Below are 21986 nucleotides of genomic sequence, written 5' to 3' on the forward strand. Positions count from 1 at the left end.
GGCTTAATCTGTCAAAACCGTGTTGACATGCAGAGTTGATATTTATTATTGATCAAAAAATTCAACTCTGTTTTGTTTTCATTTCAACATTTCGTTCTTCTTCTTCTTCTTTGTATACTCATCCGTTATCATTCATCAAAACAATTTTGACGTTTTAAGCCATAGCGACAGGGTTGTATTTTTTTGGCGATTCTCATACCTGGCCTACCTATGAATTATTGTACCATGTGTGGAACTATTAGCACATGGTACAATAATTCATAGGTAGGCCAGGTATGAGAATCGCCAAAAAATACAACCCAGTCGCTATGGCTTAAAACGTCAAAATTGTTTTGATGAATGATAACGGATGAGTATACAAAGAAGAAGAAGAACGAAATGTTGAAATGAAAACAAAACAGAGTTGAATTTTTTGATCAATAACAAATATCAACTCTGCATGTCAACACGGTTTTGACAGATTAAGCCATAACAAAAAAATTGTAATCAGCTGTTAGCTGTGGCCTACCTAAGAATTATTGTACCATGTATTAGCATTAGAGTTGGGCAATCTCGTTCAATTGAACGATCCGGATCACTGTACTCGTTCAAAGACGAATTAGTAACATCATAAAACCAAGGTGTGAAATTAAGTATACGCAGTTTTGTCAAAGAAATTACCGATGTCCATTGAACGAGATAGTGATCCGGATCGTTCAATCGAACGAGATTGCCCAACTCTAATTAGCATATGTTTTTGGAAAATGCATTTGTTCGGGTCTTTATTGCTATACGTCTTTGGCTCTGGCTCCATCTCAAAAGATATGGTCCTGAAAAATTTTTTTTCGGTGGTTATTTTCAGAAATTTGCCTTTATAGGATGGTGCAGAGCCAGCTGTATGAATGAAAATTCGTTACATCTTCAATTGGAAAGTATCCAAATGGATAATTTCTCACAGAAAGTATAATTCTTGCAAAAATGTTTGGGGTCGCTAAAAATTAATTGAAAATGGAGAAGCTGTTTCAAACGTTTGTTTTTGAAATCAAAAAGCACATGTTTATTAGGGCTTTATTTGTTTCAAATTTATTAAAATACCACGCATATTAACAAATGTTGTACTCATGGTACAATAAAGTAGAGGTAGGCCAGATATGAAAATCGCTAAAAATACAACCCTGTAGCCATGGCTTAAAACGACATGGCGCAATAAAAAAGGTAGATGTATATGCATAGTTGGTTTTACAAAAACATTTAAATTTAAAACTTCACCGTTGATGTTAGAAGTACCAAGGAGAGTAAAAATAAAAATCACTTTAGTTTTGCTCCAGAATATTATTGCTAGATAAATGTTCCAAAAATAGCAAAAGTTGTACCCAAAACTTAAGACAGTGAAAACAAAAAATGCCTTTCTCTTATCTTTTACTTGACAAGTTTGGCTGATCTAACATCGTTATAGCTGACATCCGATTTACGGAGACGTTAATAGTACGTTTATATATAACCGGATTTAACAAACCCACTGGGTTTCAAATGTCAATTCCTTTACGTATACCTCAAATAAATCCTCATTAAGAAGGTTAACCCTTCAAAAGACTATAATATAAACATGGCCCAACATTTCTTTATCTAGAAATTTTACAATATTTGTAATTTTTTCGTTCCCGTACTTTGAGAACAAATTTCAATAAATATCAATATGTACTTGACAAATCGTTCATTCGCAAGTATGGCTGACTTCCGTATCGTCAGTTGCTTTACAAATAACTGAAAATCTGCGAAGTATTTGGTCTGTTCCAGAACTGCGAGAATCTACTAATTTTTACTATTTTTTCCGAAAACATAAAGGAAAAAATGTTAACGTAGTAAAAAATAGTAGCTTCTTGCAGGTTCTGGAACAGAGCAATTATGTTCCTTAACGCCGTTGTAATTAACAACTGCGAAGCTACGTGTTTCAAAACATCAAAAATAGGCATTTTAACGCAGGTAAAAAGCAAACATGTATCATTTTTATTTCTGATACATTTAAGCTTTGTTCCTTTACTTTTTTAATGGTAAGGGTGGTGAAAGAGAAAAGTGTCAAAAAAGCTCTCTCATGAACATTTTTACCAGAAAAGTAAAGGAACGGAAAAATGGGAGATCTGGCAGCAATATCAAAAATAAACATAAAAAATCAATTTTCGTCTTTTATTTCACAGTTTTCAATTTAGTTTTGTCAGCGTTCAACTTTTTGTTCTGTTTTTCGTCCATTTTTTTTTAAATTGTGAAATAATCGTCAAACCAAAGTCGAAAAATCAGTTCTGCCATTTTTTACCTGCAGAAATTTTGCTGGTATCCTGTGGTAGAAGAGAAAGCCTGTTTCGCATTCTCTTCACTCTCACTCTCTTAAAAATTGCTTTCAGTTTTGCCACTTTTCGGAGTTAAGGAACGCTTTGCAGGTTAAAAATGGTAAGAAATGGCAAAAATGGTAACCTCAGGTAAGTAAAGGAACACAGCTTTAATTGCATTTTCGAGGAGCAATGAATGAGTGTGAAACTGAAACATTTTGACGAAGTTTAAACAGCACAAAGCAAATGACGATACGGAAGTCAGCCTATTACAACATATTAAAAAGGTCAACAATTTAATTTAGCCACGCGGATAAAATTTCTTGTCCTTGTTTTCAATTTTAAGACATATGCTCTGTTCCAGAACCTGCAAGAAGCTACTATTTTTTACTACGATAGCATTTTTCCCTTTATGTTATCGGAAAAAATAGTAAAAATTAGTAGATTCTTGCAGTACTGGAACAGACAAATAGTGTTTAAGCACTTTTTTGTCAAAATAATTCACCGATACATCTACCTTTATAATTGCATAAAGTCAACAACAGTAAAAAATGTGAACCAGGCTTTGCTTTTTACAGAATATGCCATAACAAGAAAAAATTGTAATCAGCTGTTAGCTGTGGCGGCTTAAATTTCCCTTAGAGGGACCTAAGGTAGGAAGACAATATTTGCAATATAGGTAGTCCTTTCTATTCTGATTCCAAAGGTGTATAACTTTTGTCCCAGAAATGTATTCTTGTATGTAATGTATAGGCCTTGAATGTTCCACCAAAACCCGAAGTTGGACTTAAGTTAAACACATTTATTAAACTCAATTCGTGTTAAAATTTTATTAAAACGCATTTATTAAACTCAATTCGTGTTAAAATTTTGTCTCGTCTCTCCGAACACAACAGTAAATAATATATGTATATGGGGAAGTCCATACTACCCGAGGTAAATTTAAAATAACTTTTGTTTCCGAAATTTGCATCTGTCCGAAGGCCGGCTATTTAGAGAAAAAATTAAAAATTGAGGAGAAAACTTTGTTCCCGTTCCCGAGATTTTCCGGAACTTTCGAGGCCAATATCTCGGGAAGTATTTCCAGAATCATACATCGTTGGAATCAGAATAGAATGGGCTATATGTGGGGAAAATTCCGATTTTTTCCGCCAGGTGCCTCTAAAGGAAATTTGTTCCAACAAAACATTTTTCGACTTATTACTCTCTTCCAGAAAATGTTATTTGATAACATAAAAATCGATTATTGAGTTTTTCGATTAATCGATTAATCGATTATCCAAAATGGTCGGATTAGGGGTCCCTATTTATTATTGTTTTGATTAGAACTGTCATTGGTAGCTGACAGTCACACACGCTTGTGATTATTTTTTCTTGTGTGGGGCTTGTTAAATTCTTTAAAGTTTGTCAGTAACTATGGCTTTGGATTCAACGGACAAAGGAGCATCATCTTCAACAGATCGACAGACAAAAGAAAAACCTAAACAAACTCCCATTGGTGATTTTGATAGTATTGAAGAATTTACAAAGGTAAGTATGGATTTGTGAAATTCAAATTCAGGAATAGCATTCATATCTTTAATTTCATTACTTCCATTTCAGAAAGGGCTATCAGAAATTGTGGTAGCCACAAAATGTGCCAACTCATTTCCCCAAGGAGCATCGAGAGATTTGTATTGTGCATATCCAACTTTTGGACGCGTAATCGATGAGCAGTCTCATCGCATTTTGGGCCTTATATCGCACGTGCTCAAACGAGAGAATGTCAGAGGCAATATTCAAAGACGTCAGCCGGACGAACAGTTCGAAATGCTTTTGGAGTGCAACGATGCCATGTTTGAAAGACTACAAATAAATCTAGATGAACTCGCCGGAATAAAGAAACCACCACAGACAATTGTGGTGGAATCCCAAATTACATCGACACCCACACCAGGCAAAGGTGCCGGTAGCTGGAATTTAAAAAGTAACGAGTCAAGTCCCTCATTTGCGGCAAGACTAATAACAGCAAAAAATATTGCTAGACCACAAGTAAAGTTTCAAATTCCTGTGGACAATAGCCCTGATAAACCTTTTATGCCGAGGCTAAAGGAAAAACCAAATTCCTTAAAACCACTTGCAATCTTGCCCGAATATGATGATGCCGGCAATATTGTAAGCTATTTGCATCCTTATGAGTTCGAATTGATGAAGTTTGAAGCGCCCGCCGATTTGTTGAAGCCACGGGAACCTGAGCAACCAAAGAACGTTGACGCAACAGAATTGATGTATATTGATACGAAACCTAAGCTGTTACAAGCACTTGAAGAATTGCGAAAAGCCTCAGAGATTGCTGTGGATGTTGAACATCACTCGTATCGCACATTTTTGGGCATTACTTGTCTGGTACAAATTTCAACGAGAAACAAAGATTATATTTTTGATGCTTTGGAGTTACGAGATGAGATGTGGATTCTCAACGAAGTGTTCACTGACCCAAAAATAGTTAAAATTTTCCATGGCGCTGATTTTGACGTGGAATGGTTGCAACGTGATTTGTCCATATACATTGTTAACATGTTCGATACGCATCAGGCTGCAAAGGCATTGAATTTTGCCCGACTTTCACTGGCATATTTGCTGAAACATTATTGCGATAAGGAAGTTGACAAGACTTTCCAATTGGCCGATTGGCGTATTCGTCCACTGCCTGAGGAGCTTATTACGTATGCCCGTCAGGATACACATTTCCTTATTTATGTTTATGAACGTATCACAAATGATTTACTAGAAGCGGGAAATCAAAAGCCACACCTACTGCGATCCATATATCAGCGCTCGACGGAGGTTTGCAAGAAACGTTTCCAGAAACCAATTATTACCGCCGACTCATATATGGATATATATCGTAAATCAAAACGCATATTTGATAATCGGCAATTATTTGCTTTGAGTGAAATTTTCAAATGGCGAGATGCTATGGCCCGTCAGGAAGACGAAAGTTATGGATATGTTTTGCCAAATCACATGATGTTGCAAATTTCGGAAAGCTTGCCTCGCGAAATGCAAGGTATATTGGCTTGTTGCAACCCCATACCACCATTGGTTCGACAAAACCTTCACACTTTGCATCAAATAATTCTAAAGGCTCGTGAACAGCCTTTAGTCAAGCCAATATTGCAGACAGAGGCACCAAGTCGAGTCGTTTACGCCAATGTCTGTGATTACAACAGCAAACTGCACTGTCCACACGATTTAACAATGGCTGAAGACTTCCGTGACGACTTGCCCACTCTCCTGACGTTTGACAAAGAAAAGGGAGTTCAAATTAATGATGAATCGTCAATTGCTTCGAATCCTATGAAGAAGGCTATCTTAAGTGTTTTCGATACTCTCGAAAATTCTGAAGAAGTAAGTTGATAGAATATCATACACAGTGATTTTTATTTTGAAATGTATTCAACACACTCAATGGCAAATTTAATTGTAAAGAACGTGATTTCTTTCTGCTAAGAAAAATGTTTAACAATTTTACAAATTTCCTCTAAAATCAGATTTCCTACAAAATCCCTTACAAAATATTTATTCTTTCTAGGACGAAGAAATTTTGCGCCATCGTCAGGCAGAAAAAATGAAGATTCTTTTGCCATACAAGAGATATATGACTGTTCTGCCAATGATCGAGAAGGAAAAACGAGAAGAAGCTGCTCGTTTAGAAGCTGAAAACAAGAAGAGACAACTCTGTCCAGACGCTCCTGCTATGATGCCCATCAATGCTGAGGATGTTAAAAAAGAAAAAGACCATGAAGATATGTACAGCGTTCCCATTAAAGCAATGCTTAAGAGGAAATATGAAGAAGCTGTGGCAAAGAAAGCAGCAGCTAACGATGGAGCTTCATGTTCGAAGCGCACTAAAATGGAAACTAAATCAACAATAGAACAAATTACACCCACAGATGATAAATTGAAGTTTGTTAATTTACCTCCGACCAAAAAAGAATTGAAACAACAAAAAGAATTCAAAAGGCAAGCTGAGACAACAGTCTCTCAACTAGAAAACCAAAATAACGATGATGGTGATGACGATGGTCCACCTGAGGAGAAACCCATTGTTTCCGTGCCACCTTCCCAGGAGCATGATGGACAGCATTCATCAGCTCATAAACAGAAATTTAAGAATAAAAACAAAAAACAAAAGTTCATGGCAACAAATAAGCCGCATCAGTCATCAGATAAACCTGTCCAGACAAATTTCGATTATAAAAATGTCGATTTCAAGAAATTCCAAGGCGGTGCTCAAAAAGCTAAAGGAATGGAAATTAAAGCGCAGTTCCATGCCAAGGTAAGTTTTTATTAACGAACAAAATGTTTACATCTTGAGAAAGTATTATATAAGAGAGGGTCAGCCACTACACTGGATATATAAAACGGAATAAATTTTTTCACTGTTGTTTGTTCGACCTTTTGTATTTGTTTTCAAATTAAACAAGTGTTTTTTTGAGCTTGAGGTCATGTTTTTATTTTTATTGTTTCCAATATTTTGCATTTCCTTTAAATTGCATCTTCAGGGAAAATATGTATAACTTTTAAAACTAAGAAAAATACTAAGAAGAAAGAAACGAGTTCAAAAACCTCTACAGGCTGCAGGGAAGTGAAGGTGGCTGGATCAACTGAGAAAACACCATCTTCGGACAAAGCTTCACATCATAAAACTGTAAAATGGACAGGGAAAATACCTGTTTTTGGTAGAAGATACAATACGTAGGAATTAATGAAGTTACTTTAGCCGGACAAAAGTTGTGCCAGAACGGAACGCGCTTATATGAAAAGCATATATAGCCGTTTGAATTTTTCACCACAATGATTGACAATCTTTCAAATAAAACCAAACTTTTGTTTTATTAATGCTTTTTATTTTTTCTTCTTTTTTCAGAGCAACTCAAACAAGGCGCAAAATAAGAAATTCAATAAACTATTTACATTTTCAAATGTAAAAAGTAAAAAATAAATTAATACAATTTTTATCTATCTAACCCTAGCTACATTGTAGATTTCTTTGAAATACGAAAATGAACTGAAATTGAATAAAATATTTTCTATTCTACATTAATATGTGTATGTATATTTAAGATTTTCAAGTGTCCCCTCATACCAATTGCGGATATTATTCGAATGTTCGACACAACTTTCGAAAACGATATCACATTCGAAGAATTGGCAATTGTTTTTCGGGTGTACACAAGCACGTTGTTCTTTTGTTCGTCAAAAGTTTAAAAACGATATCGTTTTCGAACATTTGGCGAATGTTTTTTCTTCACAAGAAAAATTGTTTCGAGAAACATTTTTTACTTTGAAAATTTTTTTGTTTCAAAAAAAAATTTACGTTGTTTGTAAAAAATTCCCATTTGCTTTTTTCAAATAATTTCGATATAAATGCTACGTATAATATAGACAATAAGTGTTGATAAAGACAACATATGGGTAGGTTGCCAAACACAAGACAACAATGTTTATCAACAGTTAAATATCGCGTCGCAAACATAAAGAAATAAAAACGGAAAAGGTACATAACAGAAACATCAAGAAACTCCACAAAAAATGTTTTTCGCCACTATCGTAAAACTATCGTCAATCATTCGCTAATAATATTAATAACGATATTCGAAATCGAAGGATTTCCTGCCACAAACTGAGCGACGAGTGAATCGTTTTTAATTCATTCTCGTGTGTCGTTCTCGAACAAAATATCCGCAAAACTCTCGAGAAACATTCGAAAACGATATCGTTTTCGATAGCAATGGTATGGGGGGGTGTTTTAATAATAAAAAAACAAATACTGTAATAGATGTATATATGTATATTTTATTTAAAAATATTTATTTGGTTTGGGTAGATATTGTTGTGATTTGTTTTTTTAATTTTCCAAATGCTGTGTATTTGAGCAGAGTTGAACGAGCAATACTTTGGGCTTGCAGTGGAATGGGAGGAAATCATCAATGCAGTTTAACCAGATTTCATAAAAATATATTTTGCGATAGACGTGACTATGAACGTCTATAGAACCGACTATAAAAACCTAATTTATTTAATGGCCAAAATCCTATTTTGCTATACCATTTAAGATGGATCGAAATGAAAATTAAATAGGAAAATAAAGGAAATGTAAGATAAAAGTATTAATTTGTGGGTACTGGGCAAAGACTGGTTAGGCTAGATCGGCAAGTGAACAAATGCAAGGTCTTTAGTTATCTGGTTCTGGTTCACCTGGCTCCAGATTCAAAAATTCTGCAACCAGGATTGGTTGGAATCCGATGAGTGGGTTTTTTTGGGTAGTTGATGCAGTGGATCGTGCGGTCCCAATTCACATGCAGGGCGTGTGTTGTGTATCATAATCCGCATGTTCGGTCACTAACTTCAAAAAGTGAATATTAAGATGATATAGAGACGAAAATCAACTTTGTGGGCTGTGTACTGTATTGCATCTTTACCCGCTTCATGAAGTGGACTACCGAACATAAGTTAATGCCCAATGAAAGACGTCTTGGATGCTTTCACGACACCCCATGAATTCGTGGTAGAGGTGAACATTTCATCATGGTGTGATGGTTTCGATGATACGCAAACATCATCATTGGGACATACCCGTTTGTAATTTGAAATTCGTTATTTTACGTAGTTTGCCGATTTTAACTTTATGTCGCATAGAGAGGAACTCAGCCGCGAGCAGTAAAATTAAAGACAGAACAACTGATGGATATGAAAAGATCACTTTTCCAGAACGATGATGCTCCAGCACCAATTCCTGAAGTTGAAAAATTGTAAGTGACCATTAAGTTATAAAAGCATGTAAATGTATATTTTTTGTCCGACTCTAAGTGGATGGAAGCGTGTGCGCATTAGGTTTTTGCGAATGGAAATGTTTGTGTGTGTGTTACTTAATAAATATTAAATACAATATAGCTGCGATCGAGCGACTACGGGTTCGTTATTTCTTTAACTTTATTCCTCATAACACAAGTTTTGGATTTAAAAACTTAAAAACATTATAACACTTCTAGGAATTGCTAAGAATTTTAAATCTTGATACTATTTGGCGCCCGCAACTGTACTGTATTTGAAAAAAAAATAAATAAATATATTTATAAATATAACAAACGTTTATATATTACTATGTATACGTCCTAGCTATCATTGATATTTATACAGTAAAACGATTTCGTCGATTTTGTATATCTATACAATAGTGACATATGTATACAAAATTGTCTTTTTCACCTTAGTTTAGTTTTTTAAATATTTATCTTATGATATGTGTTCTAGTTTTGAATCATTATTACCAGTCACAGATGAAATTCAATTTCCAGTTTTGAATTTATAAATTTTTAAACATTTTTTCGCCTTCACGATCCATACAATATTCTACAACTGCAAAGATGACTAGTAGACGTCGTTCGACACCACGTTTGTGTTTATCTGTTATCAGAGGATAAAGGGCATCGCTTTTCGATAAACGATCTATGAGTTCGGTTAGAACACCACCTGAAAATACTTGCAAACGTTCCCATGTAGAGGCTCGTAATCTGCAAAAGAGGAATAGGTTAGGTCACGCTTACTACTTGTATTTTTATGACTTACAAACAACATTGATACAATGGTGCTAGAATATCTAAATGGTCTTTATTTGGATTTCCAAAGGCTTTGCCATTGTCTATGAGAACCACTCGGTCTTCGCGTGTCTCATAATGATGGCGATCGCCATTTTGTATTAAATAATCGAAAATGGCCACATCAATTAGATCCAGAAGGCGAATATTTTCCATTTTACCTTTGAGCGATCTATTACAGAGCGGTTAGTATGATATGATAATACTATGAAAAATCAGGTTTTTTTTTAAACATACTTGCAATAGTTCATATCATCTTCCCAGGGTGCTCTCTTGTCCTCTTTGTAGGTTCTTTGCCATGGAGAACGTCGCTTGGCCAATTGACCCGGTATAATGTATATTAGTACACCTTCAATGTTATTATTCTCATCGCCGCATACTGTTTCCTCTTCATTACAGTAATGACATTTACCAAATAGGCAATACGTTTCAGTTTCATTTTCTCCCTGTGTTATGGTCATGGTATTCTGCAATTCCGTATCACCTTTATCATAAATATCTGTTTTTAGATTAACCACCCGGCCGACTACAATTGGTGTCGAACGAAAGTCTAAAACTGCTCCCAAATAAAATGCATAAACTTCGGCAGTGTGTCGGTCCTTGCCGCCATATACAGGGCCATCTATCACAATATCGCGTGGATACCACTGAGGTTTGAAAATGACTTTTTGTTGATTGGATAAACGCATTAGTAGCTTGAGTTGTGTACCGCGGGATAAATTGTTGACCTGTAACAATAATTAAAATTTAAAAAATTAAAGTTAAAAACTATAGAAAAAATAGTAACTGAGTTTTACTACTAGATATACATACATATATATATATATATATATATATATATATGATTTTTCGAATAGTTAGGTTAGGTTAAAGGACGCGCGGCTGTCATAGTTGACAGCTACATATTTTACTCGGAGACATTTATCATAAATATTCATTTCAATAAAGTGCTGAAAATAAAATTATTTCAGTCCCCAACTCTTACCAATGGAATTCTTGGGAAGTTCTTCGACATTCCTTTTCCATGTTAATTGGTGGTCCAGGGCGGTGCCGAGCTACTCGGCACTCTCGGGTGTCTCTATTAAACGTTGGTTGTTGTTGTAACAGTGTTTAGTACTAAGTTTGTATGTTCGTTCTTCTGTTCAATCTGGCTCTGGGTCTATCTTCAGTTCCAGGAAAGTGGCTGGTTCGATGGGATGTCGCCACAGATTAACTGGTGTTAGGTGAGTAGGTTTGGCGGGGCAGTTGAAAAGGTGCTTTGCCCATGCCGCATACTGGGCAGATGTCTTGCACGGCGCGATCGATTTCCGCCCAATAAGAATTTATACGACGGCAGTATCCCGAGCGTAGTTTAGCCAAAACTACTCTGGTTTGTCGTGATAAATGGGGGATGCACTCCGAGGACTTTTTTCTTTATTTATTAATACATATACGTCTTTGGGCATTTCAGGTGACGATATATTAAGCGTTGGTAGGGTAAATGATTTGACTTTTCTCTTGTTCGTTAGATTACGTCTTAGAAGGTTACGAGTAGTTCTGTTCATAGCTAATAAAACATAAAAAGTTAATATTTACCTTCGTTATAGGCTCGTTGCGCAATGTCTGTAATAGTTGACCCATTGATGAATCGTACATAGGATATACTTCATTTTCATGGGGCCACTGCAAAAAAATGTATGTACATACATATTTTATTTATTTTTACTTATTAATTAAAAATAATCATTTACTTACCCAATTGGCAATATCCCACAGTACGGAAGCATTATCATAGGAGGCAGGTTTATAGTTTTTCAACAATTTGTTGCGATACATAAAGAAACGTGGATTTCGATTCAGATATACCGGTTTCAAGTGTCGGATTTTGTGTCGTATTACATTCTCGAGAGCGCGTGTGCTTGCCAGAGCCGCATCTTGATTATTTAGATAGTACATAAAGTAAAGATTACCCCCAACAGCCAAACATAGAATGGTGACGAGAGCAACAATTATTATAACCGTACGCTTATTCATGGTCAGCTGTTAGAGATGAGAGGAGCCACAATATTAAACAGCAGAGACGGCAGTGATAAAAATGTGCGGAAATTCAAATGATCAAAATCACTGTTACAGCAACGTTGATACTGAGTAATGTCTACTCTCAGCAGATGTTCCAATGTCTGACATTGACGGCGAAGGCAATCTCGATGATGGTGATAACAACAATAATGATTTATGCGGCGCAACAATTGAATTGGCCAACGCAGTGACGACTTAATTAGTTCGGACGATATACTTGGCTTGACGTCGCTGTTGCAGCAGTAAATTGCTAGAATAGATTCTGATTGTTTGGTACTTTGTTGTATCGTCTGCCGTAGGTATTTTTGGGATTTATTCGTCATTTGGTGAAATGTTGGTGAGAACATAAAGCAGCAAACAAATTGCAATTGGCAGCCTCGCGATATTTTATGTTGTGCGAATTAATGTTAAATGTTTTTGTTTTCTTCTATGCGCCTTTGTGAATGGCAAGCACTTCTTGCAACAACAGCAGGCTGGCAGGCAGCACCGGCGTCTAGAGACGTGATAGAGCGGTGACCGCGAATGTTTATTCTTTTCAAATAATGAGACATTCAACAGCTGAACATTTGGCTTTTGGCTAACAATAAAAGGCGGTGGCAGCGAAGATGTCGACGCTAAAATCACTTTTTGTTTGTTGACTATTTTTATTTATGAAAGGTCTTCACTCTTGGTGTTGTGCTCTAAACAAATCGAATATATACATACATTAGCAACAAGAAGAGAAGGGATACTATCGAAAATATAGATCGTGTTGTTCATGTCTTGCAACAAATGGCTTGATTAAGTGTAATTATGAAGGGAAGAAGATTGGTCAAAACCAAAAGGCGGCGAGTGAGTGGCCAAATAATTATTCTTCTAAATTCCAATTTCGTCATACAATATCTGCATATCTCATAATTTATTAGCTTCAAAAAACTGCATTTTTCAATTGAGTAGACTGTTCGAACACTGAAAAAAAAACAAATTTTAGAATTCAAAATTAAAAAAATCATCTCAACTCAAAAGAAATACAAATACTTTATTAATTATACCCTACACCACACTGTGTTAAGGGGTATCATGTCTTTGTGCATTTGTATGTAACATACAAAAGGAAACGAAATAGACCCATAGTTCCTTTTCGGGATATACATATAATCACTTTCTGTCGATTTAAGCATGTCCGTCCATCTGTCCATGTATTTTTGTTCGCAACGTACAGGTCAGCTGAAAATTGGGGACCAATTTTTTTTAGCCATAGGTAGAACGCTATTGCTTTTGGTGAAAATCGGTTCAGATTTGGATATAGCTCCCATAAATATTTTCGCCCGATTTCACGTATTTGCTGCACCAAACACGCTATATACGTCCTATTTTGATGAAATTTTGAATGTGTGACTGAATTCAGTCTAGAAATAAATGTGCCAAATTATATCGAAATCGGTTCAGATTTGGATATAGCTAACATATATATTTTCGCCCGATTTCACGTATTTTCTGTACCAAACACGCTATATATGTCCGATTTCAATGATATTTGGAATGTGTGACAGAATTCGGTCTAGAACTAAATGTGCCAAATTATATCGAAATCGGTTAAGATTTGGATATAGCTCCGATTTATATTTTACATAATTACAGTGGTGTAGGGTATCATATAGTGCCCCCCCCCCCAGCTTTGATCCTTTCCTTGCTGGTTTTTGTTCGAATTTTAAAATAAAACTATTCTAATATCATTGCTATGTTAAGCATTATGGTGTACCTCCACGAAGGCGAATATACCTTTACAAGATGAAGAAAAAAAGAAAGATAACACGATCATGGCTTCCGATCCTATGGTTAGCACTAAATCTGCAGCCACACTTTACCAGATGACTGGTAAAGTTTGTTAGAGCAAAAGGCAATTGCGACAAGCTGAGAAGTAAGTCCCTAGCATACACGTCATGGGGTGCTGACAACGAAACATTGGCCATTCACCGCTCCAGTGTTTTCCAAGAATACAAGTGCATCGCAATGCAAGAGTATTCGGATCTGTCAGAACGTCGCCCAATGAACACATGAGGAGAAAACAAAAAAAAAAAAATAAATAAATAAAAAAAAAAATAAAAGTACGTTCAGTATCTGCCTAGTATATGATTGCCAGTGATCATCTTCATGAACTTGAACAGAAGTCCAACGATACAAGAGAGAGTAGCAAAATGACCAAATCTTTCAGACTATATTGAATAGCTTTTACAGAGATTCCGTCGCAAATGCCATAAATTAACATAGCGTGAATGCACCCACAAGAAGACAAACATCATCTACCTCAGTTCGGGATGTTGCAGTCGCCTCAATTCCTATTGATTGATTGACAACAGCGTGCAAAACACATCTATCCAGAAAGAATCCTTTGAACTGTCCAACCGAATCTTTTAAAATATTGTTGCAATATCCTGCGGATGAAACGACAGTCCTGGAGATTGAACCAGGACTAGATTAAAAAACAGCAACAAAAAACTGGACTATATTAGAATTGAGGAACATATTCTCGAATCAATTAGAGATATCAATAGGAAGAAGACGTTATAAACTCGGTAAGTTATTACCGAAAAATGTTATAAAGTCGGCAAGTATTTACCGAAGAATGAATTATGACTGGAGAGCTGGAAACGCAGCAATACTAAATGTGTAGGGAATACTTTACAACAACGGTTTAATTACATCGCTGGGTTTTACAGTGCGATGATGATGGATGTGATGTGATCATCCTAATAATAAAGAAGAGTTGTCGAGAGGAGTTCGAATTAGTTAATCTTAGATCAAGTTCCATATTAGAGTAATTTGATGAAATTGCAGTAGTGGGGAACTCGGTCTAAGAACCCCTAGTTTCATGCACGACTACAAAGCGACTGACGTTTCGGAAGTAAGCCGAAGGTCAAAAACTTTCCCCAAAATCGAGCGATATCCCCAACAGTTAATCAATTGGCGGGGGTCTGTTTCTATACCTGACTTAACCCACGTAAGAATGGTTGCAAAAATTGACGTAAAACTCCGGTATTTTCAAATATTTTTGTGGGGTTTTTCATTTTGTTAAAGCTTCATTTGACCTATGCATTTCCACGCAATTGGCCTAAAACCCGAGCTACTCCAAAAATCGACTTTTTTGTCATTTTCGACTTTTGATGAAAATTTTAAATATGCGATGAAAGTTTAATCATAAATGTAACTCTTGTGCCAGACACTGAATATAACACATAACAATGTTTTAGCTTTTAACCATAAAGCCTTTACCTAATTAACTGCGTGTTGCGTGTGCGTTCAAAAATACAAAAACAAAATACATGTATTTCAAATTGACAACAAAAACAAATACATGTATTTTGTTTTTGTTTTTTTGAACGCACACGCAACACGCAGTTAATTAGGTAAAGGCTTAAGGGCCAATTTCAATTTGAAATACATGTATTTTGTTTTTGTATTTTTGAACGTACACGCAACACGCAGAGCTATAGGTTTGGCCCTAAGCTAAAACATTTTCATGAAAATTTTCATAGTCTGGCACAAGAGTTATATTCGTATCATGACAGAACTACCAGGTAGTGGTATCACACCAGCTGATCGAATATGAAAAGTCAAATCCCTTTATAAAAAAATTATTTTTGTTGTAATTTCTCCAACAACATAAAGGAATTTTTGACATAACATATTCAAAATTTTACGATGCCACTACCTGGGTAATTGTGCCATGATTCGTATAAAGTCAGGAACTTTTAGTAAGAGTATTTTCTCAATCAAAAACCGAGGGATTGGCATATGAGAATACACCTATATTATTGTTTTAGAGAAAAAAGTTATCTATTAAAAAATGCTTAAAAAGCCTCAAAAATATCATTTTCAGATAGAATTTTATGTTTTCTCGCAAAAAAAAATCTCGGCGCTAAGCGGGTTAAACCCATAAGGCAAGGACAAAGTTGAAGGTCAATTTGTTGTAGACACGTACAGAAGCTGTAAGGAAGTTAAGGTGGATGGGCTATCTGAGAAACAATTGTCATCTGAGAAGACGAATTAATTTCAACAGCACAAAACTGTAAAGCTTTTTCGCTCCCAAGAAGACAATTGAAACCGTCCTTGACAAGAAAGCTAAGCGAAAAGCCCTGAGAAGGCGAGGTTTCCTCCCCATAGAATACGAGTTCTCAAAATCCATCGTAAACATATGCTCTGTTCCAGAACCTGCAAGAAGCTACTATTTTTTACTACGATAACATTTTTTCCTTTATGTTATCGGAAAAAATAGTAAAAATTAGTAGATTCTTGCAGTTCTGGAACAGACCATATGTCTTCACTTTACGCCAATTCCAAGAAAAGACCCATTTATAACTCGCCATCATAGTCATATGCATATGCTTTGAATTCTAGAAAAATACTAATTTCTGAAAAATTAGGAGTCTGCCGAAGCCCCACACATCCATCGAATTTTTCATGAGTGTTTCACCACTGCTACTGAATGCATTAAGAGTAAATTTCTTGTTCGAGTAATAAATTTCTTGGTTCGGCGTTGTTATTATTTTTTGCAGTAAATGACATAGTTTATAGTGTTTTCTAATTTATTTGTATTCATTATCAATCTTTTTAGCAATACAGTTAGTTTACCTCAATATTTATCGTTTGTAGTTTATAAAATGCTTTGAGTTTCATTATTCCAAAATTATCACTTGTTTAAACACTACCAGAAGTTGGAAGTTCTGTATTTAAATTAATTTATTTCACAATTTTAAAACGTTATCACTTTTTTTAAATTTCTATTATTTATTGCGTATTTGCCACAAAAACGCATTTTTCTACATTTATTTCAGTTAAAATTTTCTTTTTTCTTTGCGAAATTCAAAATTTTCGAACCGTACAATACAAATTTTCCCGAGACACTGCAATGCAAACGTTAACGACTCCCTTCGTTGAGCGACTATCTATTCGTGTACAAGATCACACATGGCCATCCTATACGATATATAAATAAAAAAAATAAAAATTAAAAGCTAAAGAAGCCCTTTAGAACAATTTAATAAACACCACACAGTTCGCACAAAAATAAACACCTCACAGACTGACATTGCAAGAATTCCCATATTAATAATGACAATTGCTACAATAATTTCAGTTGGACAATACCGATTACAAATTGCACTAAGTATATGAGATGCAAACGGTTTTCACTTGGAAATGTCGACTACATTAAATGAAGTACCTCCTACAACACGCCATTATTGGCAATTAAAGGGAAATGTCGTCATCTTTACAACGTTTAAAGCCATTATTAATATTTGGAAGAGAAAAAAACCATGTCGTCAATATATGTATTTACCTTTAATATATTTAAATATCCAATGATTTGAAGTAGATATGAATTCTCACAATTGACCCTTTGTTTACTTCTCCACATCCAAAATACAAGCATTTCCATTTGAAATATCATATTTAGGAATACAGTAGAATCGCGATAATTCGTACCTCGATAATTCGTATCAGCTGTTGGCCCTTTGAAGACATTTCCTTTGCATTTTAAGCTCGCTAATTCGAAATCCTCGATAATTCGTATAAAATTTCCGGGCCCTTGAATTACGAATTGTCGAGATTCTGTAGATTAGTAGAAATTAATGGTCTATCAACATGTATCAGCCCATAATACTGGGTAGATGCATACTGTTTGGTTGTGTATGGAATTTCACACGCTTTTTTATTGAAATATCCTATAGTCATGACATTCAATTCGGTAAAATAATAAAATGTTACATATTCTTAAATAAAACCAAACTACCGCCAGAATTTGAATGAAGTGGATGAGGATATAAAAGAAATGCTCATTAATTATGACACAAACACACCATCGCCACATGTGAAAAGATATACAAATGCAATGTTTTTTTATTTGGCAACAATGCGTCTAATGGTCTAACCCTCCTCCCAAAACACTTCAGATACCAAGATCATCCACTCGATATGTACTTGATCCTCTGCTAGCGGGAACGTTTGTAATATCTTAATGACGTCATACATTCACTGAAGGAACATTTGTTGTGTTTATAATTTGTACACACATATGGTCTGTTCCAGAACTGCAAGAATCTACTAATTTTTACTATTTTTTCCGATAACATAAAGGAAAAAATGTTATCGTAGTAAAAAATAGTAGCTTCTTGCTGGTTCTGGAACAGAGCAATAATCACATAATACATAGCCTATTTTTATTTGATTTTAATGAAAATAATATGAATTGACTTAATTGTTTGTATTTCATACACGTTTAATGCAAATAATTAACCTTGTCTAGGGAATCTCATCACTCACAGAGATGTAGTGTTCGTCTTTTTTCTTCCTATACTTTTAGCATGAACGAGATTGACAGGCGTTGTTTGCAGTGATTATGTGTTGGATTTGCTAGTTTAGTTTTTTATTTTTCTTATTTTGTAATGCAAAATTAAAACGAAAGACAGATGAAAACAAAAATTCACATGTGCCGGAATCAAACAATAACAATGGACAGCTGTTTCAAAAAGACGTTTATTTGTTTACAAATTTTCACGATTTACAGATCTCTGGTAAATTTACACCTCAGAGTTGTATTTAAATCGATAAATTAATTATTGGCCTGTGCCAGACTCCAAGAATCTACAACTTTTTACTATTTTTTCGATAACATAAAGGAAAAATTGTTATCGTAGTAAAAATGTGTAGATTCTTGCAGGTTCTGGAACAGGCATTATGCCTCATTCAGAGGAACCATTTGTATCTTATAGCATGTTTACACTTCGTTTGTCTTATGCTTTGTTTGCATTTACGAAATCCACTCGATTTCAACTGTCAAATCCATAGGATAAACGTCAAATGAAATCGAGATGAGATTTCATTTGACGTATAACCTATGGATTTGACAGTTAAAATCGAGTGGATTTCGTAAATGTAAACAAAGCATTATGCCACACGGTGAAACCATGCTTTAATTATACTATGTTTACATTTACGAAATCTACTTGATTTCAACAGTCAATTCCATTGCTCAAACGTCAAATGAAATCCAATCGATTTCAGATGAGTTTTCATTTGACGTATACACAATGGAATTGACAGATGAAATCGAGTGGATTTCGTAAATGTAAACATAGTATTAGAAAGGTTGGGTAAAGCTTTGTGTCAGTTAAATTTTTTTCTTTCGAGTATTCCTAACATACACAACCACCTGTTTATGTATGTGTACCCTTTTAATAGGTAATTTACGACCTCATTAGCCGGATTTAGCGCATTATCAGGATTTATTTTTCTAAATCCGGCGATAATCTGCCAGATTTTCCACAAAAATAAATCCTTGTATTGAGTGGATTTATTTTAAATCTGGCATAAATCCTCGTATACAATTCTGTTTTTTGCAACATGTTGTCCCGGTCCACACTAGAGTGATTTTATTGAAAAATTGCATGAAATTATGCGTCTCTAGATCGACTTCCATAGTAGAGTAAAATCATAAAACGCCTGATCTCATGAAATTTTTTAATGAAATTCACGCTACAAAAAGTTGCAAGCTGACACAAGAAACAAGGTAGATGTATGTGTGAATTGCTACAACAAAACGATTTAAAAAGTCAAAATTTGTAAACAAGGCGAACAAATTAAATTGGCTTTGATATACAAAGTTGACTTTCATCAACCAGGACTAACATTTACTATGTCTAACGATAAAATAATTCATTATTTGCTCATTAGTTAGCATTAGTAGCATATGCTCTGTTCCAGAACCTGCAAGAAGCTACTATTTTTTATTACGATAACATTTTTTCCTTTATGTTATCGGAAAAAATAGTAAAAATTAGTAGATTCTTGCAGTTCTGGAACAGACCAATAATGTGCTAATATTTTCAATATTAAATAATAAATTTGTAATTTGCCGTATGTTTTTTGTGACGAATTCAATTTACAACAACTTCTTTTGACGTTCCAAATTCGATCAGATGGGCTGACGCATCTACCTTGGTAATTGTGCCATGAACAAAAATCAGCTGACTGCCATTTAAATCCTCCAAAGGTATATCTAAATGCAATGAGATTTGTACTGGTTTTATTAAATCCAGTTGAGGATTTATGACTAGTCTAAATGAGCTATAATATGCCAAACAATTTTAATGCCCGTAATTTCTACGCGTAGTTATCTATGAGTTCATAGATATCCCCCGTGTAAAAAAAATTTCATAATTTCAATCCATAGGTAACGTTACCGGGTCGAAAACGGCCGTGTTACTTACACCATGGATTTTGCCTGGTTGATCGTTGCCAATGTGTTAAAAATTTTAAAACACTTTTTTGTGGCAATGATTTTGCGAAATCATGAATGAAAATCACCAGTGTTACCACATGATTTCAATAATTACACCCCTCGGTAAATGGCACCTAGAAATTACCAAACGCGTAGGTAAAGATAACTAATATGTAGCTACCTACCCAGTTACCTAGGGCTGGAAATTATGTGGAAGGAATTTTTGAGTTATGCATTGGAAAAGACATTTAATAAGTCCCGGTCCACACTAGCGTGAATTTCATTAATAAATTGCATGAAATTGGGCGTTTCTAGATCGAATTCCCCACCACAGCAATTTCATGATTTTATTTTACTATGGGACTCGATCTAGAAACGCCTAATTTCGTGCAATATTTTAATGAAATTCACGCTAGTGTGGACCGGGATTAATATCCACGTTTTGTATAAAATGCTCAAAAAATATTGCGAATATTGTTTGTTATTTAAAATTATTTCTTTGATATGGATATATTAAAAAAATAAAGAAAATCTATTAGAAACACCATTTTTAAATTTTGTGCTCAATCGGAGAGTAAATTTGGTACTCTTACCACTACAGCCACACATAAGGTCTGTACGATAACCCAAAAATTTGTACAAATTCGTACTGAATGCTGTTCGATAACAACATTTTCCAGCAAAAGAGAGCGATTTTGGAGAGTTTTGTGACTGAGAACTTGCAAATTTTTGCTGGGAAAATTTTTCCAGTAAAATTTTGTAAGTTCGGCCAGTTGACTTTTAATCAGCTGTTAAATGTAAACAACTTGAAATGTTAACATTTGTGACCAAGAAAAATTCACAATTTCACATTTTTTTTAGATTCTAAAGCGTTGTGGATAGGATTACTGCTTTAAATAAGTCAAATGCAATTTTAAAATTTATGTTTTTGTTCCATTTGGCCATTTGGTTTAAAATATCAAAAGAAACAAAAACGATTTTCATACATTCTCGGAAACAGCTGACTTTCTTGCAAGTTTTTTAAAAATGTTAGCTCTGTTCCAGAACTAAAAAGTTTTTAAAATTTTACCACTTTTACACATTTTGCGTTCCCGTACACAAAATTTATATGCAAATCGCTTACGACTTTTACAACTTTTACGACTTTTACCACTTTATAAAGTACAGGAACAGGCCAGTTGTTCGATAACCTTCTTCAATTTTTCTTGCTTGAGAGAGTAAAACTCATTGAGAGAGGTTGCTGGAACTTGCTGAGTAATTATTGCTGGGAAAGTTATCGTACACACATACAGTGGCGGCCATATAATTAAGAACGACATCGTATTAAAAAGTATTTGACTTGCTACGTTCCAAATATTTGAATATTTATATGGAACAAAATTTGTAAATAAAGTACAGGCTAAGCACTTTCAAATAAAGCCAAAACATGTTTTAATTCTCCTTCGTTTATACGAAAGAAACCACGATTTATTAAAATAGTCATAAATCGACCTGGCCACATAATTAAGAACGATATAAGTAAAGGTTACTTTAAGGTAATTTTCATACACAATATGTGAATATATCGTTATGTATTTTAGAAATCAGTTACTTTGGTTCATTTTTAGTATCAAATGTCCTTCAATGGTACATATTATTCAGTCTAAGTTTGATAATTAGGGCATACCTAACGTTTTCAAAAATTGTCCCATAATTTGACGAATTTATTTTATTTTTGGGATC

At 34.7% G+C, this 21986-nt stretch overlaps 2 protein-coding genes across 9 annotated transcripts; one reads left to right on the plus strand and one right to left on the minus strand.

Moving 5' to 3' along the window:
* The first annotated feature begins 3576 nt into the window (after nucleotides 1-3576).
* On the plus strand, nucleotides 3577-7388 carry Rrp6 (exosome component Rrp6). Its single transcript, XM_073958511.1, has 4 exons — nucleotides 3577-3833; nucleotides 3906-5693; nucleotides 5878-6624; nucleotides 7216-7388. The coding sequence occupies exons 1-4, from the start codon at nucleotides 3720-3722 to the stop codon at nucleotides 7288-7290; spliced, it is 2724 nt and encodes a 907-aa protein (XP_073814612.1). The 5' UTR covers nucleotides 3577-3719; the 3' UTR covers nucleotides 7291-7388.
* Nucleotides 7174-18505, minus strand: LOC141388582 (glycosaminoglycan xylosylkinase homolog). 8 transcript variants are annotated; one of them, XM_073958514.1, is made up of 7 exons: nucleotides 18282-18490; nucleotides 17325-17596; nucleotides 11681-12952; nucleotides 11522-11608; nucleotides 10184-10674; nucleotides 9918-10118; nucleotides 7174-9862 (listed from the first exon to the last, which is right to left on the minus strand). In XM_073958514.1, exons 3-7 carry the CDS (start codon nucleotides 11957-11959, stop codon nucleotides 9655-9657), a joined length of 1266 nt encoding a protein of 421 aa, XP_073814615.1. In that variant the 5' UTR covers nucleotides 11960-12952; nucleotides 17325-17596; nucleotides 18282-18490; the 3' UTR covers nucleotides 7174-9654. The 8 variants fall into 8 exon arrangements, with proteins under 8 accessions (XP_073814615.1, XP_073814614.1, XP_073814621.1 ...); XM_073958513.1 differs by lacking the exon at nucleotides 17325-17596 and having other exon boundaries at nucleotides 18282-18505; XM_073958520.1 differs by lacking the exon at nucleotides 17325-17596 and having other exon boundaries at nucleotides 11681-12684; nucleotides 18308-18501.
* Between the last annotated feature and the right edge of the window lie 3481 nt (nucleotides 18506-21986).

The sequence above is a fragment of the Musca autumnalis genome, unplaced genomic scaffold, assembly GCF_047663935.1.
Source record: "Musca autumnalis isolate F117 unplaced genomic scaffold, ASM4766393v1 scaffold_1, whole genome shotgun sequence".
NCBI classification, from domain to species: domain Eukaryota; kingdom Metazoa; phylum Arthropoda; class Insecta; order Diptera; family Muscidae; genus Musca; species Musca autumnalis.